Genomic DNA, 8,882 nt, shown 5'->3' on the forward strand with positions numbered 1-8,882 from the left:
CGTACTTTGGTTTGAGCTCTTCTTGTTGTTAATGTAGCAGAAGAAAACAGCCAGGCACGTTGTGGATTCTGTGCGTCTTGATGGGTCCAAGATTATGTCCCTTTCTGGAAAACATCTACAGTTTAATGGAAATTTTGGGGTAACTGGGTGACATTTTAAGCCTCTGTAATATGGAAAAAGATTAGGTGATTTCTTCTGTTTGGAAATTGATGGTTTGGAGGGAATGGGAAAGTGCAGGTGCAGCAGAGGAGAACTACAGCAATAGCCATCGATTTAAATATATACACGAACTTCCCTAAGCTAGTACTTTTCAAATAACCTACTAGCAATATTTCCTACTACAGAGAAGCATTATAGTGCAAGGGGAAGATGCTGAGGGAGTCATTTTTTCCAGCATGTGCTGCATTCTTTTAATATACATTTTTTTTATTTCCCGGAAATTGCTAACCGACGTGAATAAGCAGCTGAACAAAGAGCATCGGCCCAGCAAAACGCTGTCAGCAAGCGAAGGGTTTTTGCGATGCGTAGAGGAAAATGGCGCGTTAGAGTTTGGTCTCTTATGGTGCAGAAAGCTTTATTCAAAATCGAAAAAAATCTGTACACACACAAAAAAGGTTTTACATTTAAAAAGCACAAATATTATTCATATTTCTGAACAATGCACCCTCATTCCTGCTTCTGCACTGGGCACTGAGCAGAACCAGGTGGTTCTTTGTTAAACACCTTTTTACTGAACGCCTGCAAAACACAACAAACGCGCTACCCAGAGCTTGCAACGGCCCCTTTCCTGCGGCCGACTGAGCTGACGCTCTGTCAGCCTCTGAATCTCGTTCCTGTGATGGAACTGGGGAAACAAGGCAGCAGCAGGATGAAGCAGAGTCAAGAATTAAGGCTGTGCAAGACTGGAGAATCCTACAGTCTGCAAAGTATTTCGAAGAGGAGGAGGAAAAAATTACTCAGGTTAAGTGTGAGGTACAACTTTCAGCAGCGGCTAGTGATTGCTATCGAGGCCTTACGCAGGAATATTACAGCCTCATAATTCAACGTATTAACGATTTCACGTTCCCGTATTATGAAAGCTGTTCCGTTGCCACATGACCTCTTCCACGTCACCGTAGCTCTGGGGACGTGTTTCGTTATCTCCTGAGTACACCTCATTCAGTGCAACACAGAGGTAATTAAAAGTTCAGCACAACCAACTTCGCAATTCCACCTCTGTGGTTTTGAAATAATTGTGTCACCTCATCGAGGTGATGAACTCACCTGGTTTTAGGTGGGAAACATTAACGCATGCTATCAGCTATCCCAGCCTTATACCTTCATATTTGTTCTTTCTGTATCAGCGCCTTCTGAAAAAAGCAGTTCAGAAGGCACTTCTCTGCTGTCTCGTTTGGCGTGAGCGTCCCCTGAGGAGACATACATGGAGTGTTACCGGTAACGCAGGGCTCGGTGCCCTCTACGTCTCTTCATAAAAGGAGAGGGGAGAAAAGCCAAAGAGCCACTGCACAGATCTCAATAAACATTGCAAAAGAGAAGTAGCCCAGAAGGACGATTGTGCGTGTTCCTGTGCCCTTGCCAGAGGACAGTCAGAGCTGGGTGCGGACACAAGCAAAGACAGAAACTCCTGTGAACCGAGCAGCATCGTTTCTGCGTGTTTCTCCTTAATGTTTCCGGTTGCGGTTCCCCCCAGCTCAGTTGCTAACAGCAGTATCAACTACAGGTGCCCACGGTGGTGAGTGGTCATTACCATTTTAAGTAGCTGTTCATTCAGACACAAGGAAAGTTTCAGGTATTTCAGCACTGCCAGGCCCCTGGTCCCGGCTGGAATCTAGAAATTCAGAAAAAAAAAGCCTCTTTTTTTTTTGTGCTTCTAAAGGCCTCAGGTCAGTTTTGGGGAGAAGGATGGGTGAACGTGCGCATCAGTCCATGTTTCATCTGAACAGAGTCACTTCTCTGCAGCAGAGGAGTTATTTCCCTGGCTGTGGGGATGGCCAGCTGTTCTCAGCATCACCCGGCTGATTTTGAGCTTGCAAGCGGGCTTACAAGTGGCTGAAGAACCATGCATAAACATGAGAGCGCTTCACCAGGAGCTTTCCATCACAGTGGAAACACTGCTTCCCCCAGCATCGCTAGGACAGCGGTTTCTGCCGGTACAGATACACATCTGTCACTGTTTCCATTAGAATCTCCCATTTTCCCAGGTTCATAGCTCAGCCATCAGAAATGTAGCGTAGAGGCAGAAAGTTGACGTACAAGGTCTCAGGCTGAGAGTGATCATCGTTGTCTCCTCCCCCCCCGTTTCTAATCTGAAGCAGAAAATAACGTATTTCTGCAGAGACACACCCACTATATTTGGATCCGGCCACAGATTTATTTAGCAATAGCGACTGCTGTCTTTCAACGTTCAAGATGGGAACGTTGCCGTGACGGCTGCCTTTCTGCTGCATCAGGGGTGGTCAGGAGGAACACGCGGGAAGCGGGTTTGGGCTCTGGTTTAGAGCTACAGAACCAGCCCCAGGGAAGATGAAGAGAAATCTGCTGTTTACTGAGACCTGCATGTTTGCCTCTGAAATCCAATGCCATTCTGTCGCTACCAGAAGTAGTTATTTGCTTTCCGCTTCCAAAAATTTTGCATTAGACTAAGCTTGGCCTAGTCACGTTTCTGAAAAAGGATGAGATGTGCTCCACGGCTGGGATTGCTCAGCACTTCTTGAAGGTTAGGCCTTGCTAAATACAGGCAGCTCAGCACCTGAAGCCAGCACATCAAAAATATTTTTGCTGTCTGTCTCAAATTGAGAGCACCAATGGGCATGCTAAGTTTGGAAAAAATGGAAAAGGCAACCCTAGAAAAGACACGTATAATAAATGTTTTAGCACACAATTACACCACCAGAAGCAGCTGAATAAGAGAGGACTCTAAGCTTAAAGCAGTTGGGAGATTAAGTGGGGAGAAAAAACAAAGGGGAATGGAAAATTCTGCTTTTCTATTTCACTCCGTCTTTTAGCAGAGGTGCCACTTCGCTCTTCAGGTTTTCCAGCTTCCTCAGGCGTGTTTATATCTAACAAATCTGTGAGCAAAGGGAGTCTGGCCCCGGTCCTCAACCTGTCCAGAGACTGATCCGTTTGTCCCAGTGGACGGCTCCCATTGGGGCTTTAACATCTTCTGTAAGCTATTCTGAGTAAAATCCTTGAGCTTTTGTGGGCCAGCAGAAATCACTCATTACAGGAGCCTGTGTGACTGGGCTGCTTCAGAGCCTACTGGTGTAACAATAAATATTAATGGCTCCTTTTATATCTTCACAGTTTTATTTTCACACTTTATACAATTCTCTTTCTTTTTCAAAACAGGTATTTTGTGACGCTAATCAAGTCGTACAAGCCGCTGACGTGCTGGACTGGGAGGACAAGGATGCTGCAGAGACATTGGTGGACAATGTGGTCCACTCCCGGATCATCAATCCTTTACGCCTCTTTGTTAAGCCATCTCCGGTACTGAAACACGGCCAGGTGTCCTACTCGGACAGCATAGAAAACTTTTGGGATTGGTTGTCCAACGTCACGGAGGTTCAGGAATCTCTTGCACGAACTAAACGCAGACCTATAGTAAAAACTGGGAAATTCAAGAAAATGTTTGGCTGGGGCGATTTCCACTCTAATATCAAGACTGTTAAGCTGAACCTCCTGATCACAGGGAAAATCGTTGATCACGGCAATGGGACCTTCAGTGTTTATTTCCGACATAACTCCACAGGCCTGGGAAACGTTTCTGTAAGCCTGGTGCCACCTTCCAAGGTGGTCGAGTTCGAATCATCTCCGCAGTCAACACTGGAGACCAAGGAATCCAAGTCCTTCAATTGCCGAATTGAGTACGAAAAAACAGACCGTGCTAAAAAAACTGCCTTGTGCAATTTCGACCCTTCCAAGATCTGCTACCAAGAGCAGACTCAGAGCCATGTCTCCTGGTTGTGTTCCAAACCGTTTAAAGTTATCTGCATCTACATTGCTTTTTACAGCGTAGATTACAAACTGGTGCAAAAGGTCTGTCCCGATTACAACTACCACAGCGAGACGCCGTACTTGTCCTCCGGCTGATGCCATCATGGGTAACTGTAGCGATACAGCAACAGTCATAAAAATAAGCATTTCCATTAACCTTTTGGAGAAGAATATGTTTTCCTATCGGGTTAAAAAGTCTTTAAAACCTGTAGCTGTGTTTGTGCTGTATCGTAAATAATCAAACTATTTATGTAACAGTCATTTTCATTTGAAACCATCGCATTTTAGCACTTTCACCATTAGTAAGGGAACTACCAGGCAGACACATGACAAAAATCAAAGTTTTGCCTGTAATGAACATGGATCCTGAAAATCATTTTTTTTTTTGAACTACACTCGATGGCAGAGAAGCTGTCTTTTACTTGAATTGGACAGCACTTGGCAGCGTCCTGTTTCTCACTGGGAACTTTAGAATGGGAACTTTAGAAGATGACAATATAAATGATGAAGCAGACTCCCAGCTGCTTATATACAAAATCCAAATAAACAGCTCTCCCACTAATTTCATAAAAAATGTTACACACAGAGGGCTCAAGCAATCAAGTCCAAACACTAAGAGGAAGTGCTATTTCCAGGACAAAACAAAGGGAATCTTCATTTCTATGAGTTGTAGTAGTTGTACATATTCATTGAAGTGAAGAGTGAGTAGTTCTTCCTTCAGACCTCTTACCCGTGGATATGCAATGATGTAATTAGACATCGATGAGCTTTAGTTTATTAGACTCACCAGCTGTGCAGGTTTGGTGTACCTTTCTTCCTTCCATGGTCACCATTGGTTTTGATTCTTCTCAGAGGTTTACGTACACACCAGTATAGTTTTACAGTGATAGAGAACATACGTACCTTGGAAAATTATAATCTCTGTTTAAGTCTGATGGTAACAGGGGCTGGCTTCCACTTAACGGAAGCAATTACCTTGCTGTCTTGCCCTCTTAGCACTGCGCTCTAGCAAGGAAAACACGTCACAAGGACGATACCTGAACACCACAAGTTTTCTGCTTAACGGCACCCAGCTGTCCTCAGTATTGCACTGCACAGCTTAACTCAGAATATTAGCAATGACAAGTAAAGAGGACAGCAAAAATCTATGCATCTTCACCTCAAAGCAGATTTCAAACGGTCGCTATCAATACAAAAGTATTCAGCTGGACCTTCCCCAGTGCAGAAGGCATCACTCCTCCCTAGTCAGTCACCAGAACGGCGGGTCCGGCTGTGGATTTGCTCCGACAGGACAGGAGTCAGTCGGTAGCAGTCAGCTCCGGCGATGCAGCTTCAGCATCAGTCCCCTGCGCTTTGGCTGGGTATTGATTTCGCTGCTGCTGCCAGTTTGCTGTCGTAGTGCTTGGTAACTGGTCCCGCGGAAGCGGCTGGCTGAGGAAGTGCTTTTTATTGCCTACGGTCAAACTTGCACGCAGGGCCCAAGTAGTTACCTACAGCTTAAATAAAGCCCATTTCAGTACCGTGTTCAAGCGGTGTGCACCCAGACGAAGGACTGACAGCTCAGAAAGACTCACTCGTGAGATTAATTCTGATTTCCTTGGTAAAATCTCATACAAAAAAAAAACCTACTCTGTTAAAAATATACTACACGTAACTGGCTAATTTGTTTTTCTCTTTAAGTGACAAATTTAAATGTGTGGTTTCGTTTGATCAATAATCTAAATGTTTTCCTTCACGTTATTTCACAGAGTCTCTCCTGGTCTAACTGATGTTTTTCAGTTTGTCTGTTACTGTCCGTCCCTACAAGATGGTCCACTTCGTATTCTGTATAGCGTGTCCGCGTTCGGCTGTACATAGGCTTGGGTTTATTGCTAGGAGTTCAGTGGTTGGTGCTTTTGTAACTTAGCTGTAAGCCATGATTTTATTGCCATGTATTTTTACTCAGCACTGTAGGCGATTAAAAAGAAAACCCTACATGCTATTTATTGTAGAGTATGTGGAAATCATGTATGTATATACACTTAAATATGTGTACATATACAGAACATATGTGTACATGTATTGTATGTAAATAAAGAGAGTTTGCTAAATCTGGCACTTGCTTGTGGCATTTATTTTTTTTTTTAATGTTACCTATATAAAGACACCAAGTAAAACTAAGCCACTGCCACACACCACTGAACATTTTTCCCCAGCTGGAATTTGTTTTTCTGCGAGAGATTTAAGTACACACTGCAGTGAGCTGTGCTACAAGCCTAGGCAGAGGAGGTTCAATTTCACGATACTTGAGAGATGAAGTGCGTGTTTTGACGAAGACAATCACAGACTGTTTAATTGTTCTGTGAGATACATTAAAAGTAAAGGTGTTAATCTAAATTAGGAAACATGTGTCAGCTCCTCCCGAGCAGGAAGGCACTGGGAGCCACGGCAGCCCGACGCCGATTCAGCCCTTGCTCAAGAGTTTCTCGTCAAAACGGGAGCTGGATTCTCCCCCCGCACAGACATCCTCTCCTTGCGACACAGCCATGTCCCAGCCTGAGGATTCCAGACCTCAGGAAGACAAACCAGGGCCTGGAGCAAACAAACATCACGCCAGAAACACCCGGAGCCCCGTGAGGACCCACGGGAAAGGCTATTACGAATCAAGAGGCAGGTATTTTAACAGGTTTAACACCTGAGCTTCTTGAACACTGAGATGTGCACCCAGCCAGAAAACTTTGACTTAAAACAACTCTCAGGCTCTTTAAGCTTGGCCCAGGCTGGTGCCACGCCACCAGCGCGGCACTGGGTACGGGGCGCAGCAGAGGAACGGAGCCTACCACAGCAGGAGGAGAGAGGCTTAACCCAGACCCCCTCAGCCCTGCCACCGCCCTGGGACCCAGCTGCAGCCTTGGCATAGCATTGGGAGGACCTCCAAGTGCCCTCAAGGAGCTTTCCTGCCCTCAAATCTCCTAATGACAGAGGAGCAACTGTCTCCAAACCTGCTCGGCTCCCTCTGCACCTCACAAACCAGTTCAGCAAAAGCCAAAGTTTGCTGCAGGACAGAGGGGGCAGCAGGAGAGCCTGGCTGCCTCTGGAGATGTAGCTTTGCTTTAACATAGCCCAGGTGTTTTCCCAGGGAGAAGCGAACCCTCAGCAGCAGCACCTGACCAGTTTTCCGATGCTTTGGTGCCCCAGCACAAGGCAGCAGCGCTCACGCCTGGAGCAGGAGGAGAGGGAGAGAGAGACCCTCAGTACCAAACCCCATCATGCTGGACAACTCCCCACCACGCTTTTTTTCCAATCTCAATACTTTAAAAATCAGCTTAAAAGAATTACCTTTTTTTTTTTCCAGATCAATTTTGAGAATGTCACTGCAAAAAAGCACTTGCAATCTTACTGCAGTCAACATCAGATTAAGAAGGAATTATTTACACCGAGCAAGGTAAGCAAAATTCAACCCAAGGAATCAAAGGAAGCGACAGACTTCATTAGGGCAAATTGCACACTGCCCATGCAAACACAACTAGGTTTGATTTGATTTCACACTGAACAGGCCATATTTTAAAAAACATTTTCCTGTGTGACTATTTTAGACAAGTTTGGATGACTCTTATAGACTCTTATTCAAAGGATTTTAAAATAAAAATTTGGAAGATTAAATACCATTTTTAGGAAGTGTCCCAAGCGGGCAATAATGACTTATGACCGCAGCGACAATCTAACTTAAAAAATTTTAACATACATACTTTAATTTAATCCAAACCTCAACAGTATAGTTTTGCAGGTATTTATATCAATACAAGAACTCCTTACTAAATCCACTTCCTATCATTCTCATCCTGTGGATATATATGTTTAAAAAAATCCCAATAAAAAGCTAATCCACACACAAGCATCAGATTTTTTTTTTTTTTCCTTCAGACAGCACGGAGCAGTGCTGCAGGAACCAAGAGAAGGAGCTTAGTTTGGTTTTTCTTTTCCCCTCAAGAAATGAATCCTTCGGCTCCTCAGCCTTTTCATCCCCCAGTAACCCCAGCTGGTGCTCGGATTCCACCACAAGCTCCTCAGCCTCTTGACCACTGAGGCACCGGTGATTATTGTGCTGGGAGCCAGGGCTCTCTGCCTGCATGCCAGTTCCCAAGCTCTTCCACGGAGCAGCCACACTGTACTACAGGAAAAAAAAAAATTAAAAAAAAAAATAAAAGCAACCCCCTGAATAATCCCAATGCAACTGGAAAAATTCTCACAGCAACCAGGCAAAGGTGTGCAGTGCAGTACAGCATCTCCTGTACTGCTTTTTTTTTCAATTGTAATTCAAGGGCATTAGAATTTGCCATTTGTTTTACGCTCTGTTGACCAGCATAATCTGGATAATGTTTTATTTATTGTATAATAATGATTCGTCATTACCACTGCCCCTGTTCAAATACGCACAGTGGAAAAGACAATAACAAAGTCACATATACTGAGTAGCTTGATGAAATACACATCAATCACCTAGATTTTTTAGCTGTAGGGTGTTTCATTTGAAAAAAGAAACCTAGACTTTGCCATTCCTCTGTGTCTCTTGTGAGCACCTCTTACATGCATCCGTCAGCAGCAGCTTCCTTCTTTGTTTTAAAACCAGCAAATAAAGCGACGTTTCTCACGTGCTGGCAACGAGTGCCGAGCTCTACGTGGAGGATATCGCCTGTACTGGATCAGACAGAAGCCTCAGAGTCGGTGCAGCCCCTCAACAGTTTTACACAAACAAAAGCCACAAATTTCTATCATGTCCCTGGAGGATTCAGGTCTCTGGAATTGGCGAGCAGAAGCTGAAGCAGGTGTCAGCAGGCAGCTCCCCATCGCCTATGCAGCCCAGGCTGCTGCACGTGCAAGGAAGAGAGGGATGCGAGGTTTTACAG

At 44.7% G+C, this 8,882-nt stretch overlaps 1 protein-coding gene across 1 annotated transcript; it reads left to right on the top strand.

Moving 5' to 3' along the window:
• The first annotated feature begins 372 nt into the window (after window positions 1–372).
• On the top strand, window positions 373–6,091 carry NXPH2 (neurexophilin 2). Its single transcript, XM_086750566.1, has 2 exons — window positions 373–1,030; window positions 3,349–6,091. Exons 1-2 carry the CDS (start codon window positions 839–841, stop codon window positions 4,090–4,092), a joined length of 936 nt encoding a protein of 311 aa, XP_086606692.1. The 5' UTR covers window positions 373–838; the 3' UTR covers window positions 4,093–6,091.
• The last annotated feature ends 2,791 nt before the right edge of the window (window positions 6,092–8,882 follow it).

The sequence above is a fragment of the Chlamydotis macqueenii genome, chromosome 6, assembly GCF_036417535.1.
Source record: "Chlamydotis macqueenii isolate bChlMac1 chromosome 6, bChlMac1.mat, whole genome shotgun sequence".
In the NCBI taxonomy this organism is placed as follows: Eukaryota; Metazoa; Chordata; class Aves; order Otidiformes; family Otididae; genus Chlamydotis; species Chlamydotis macqueenii.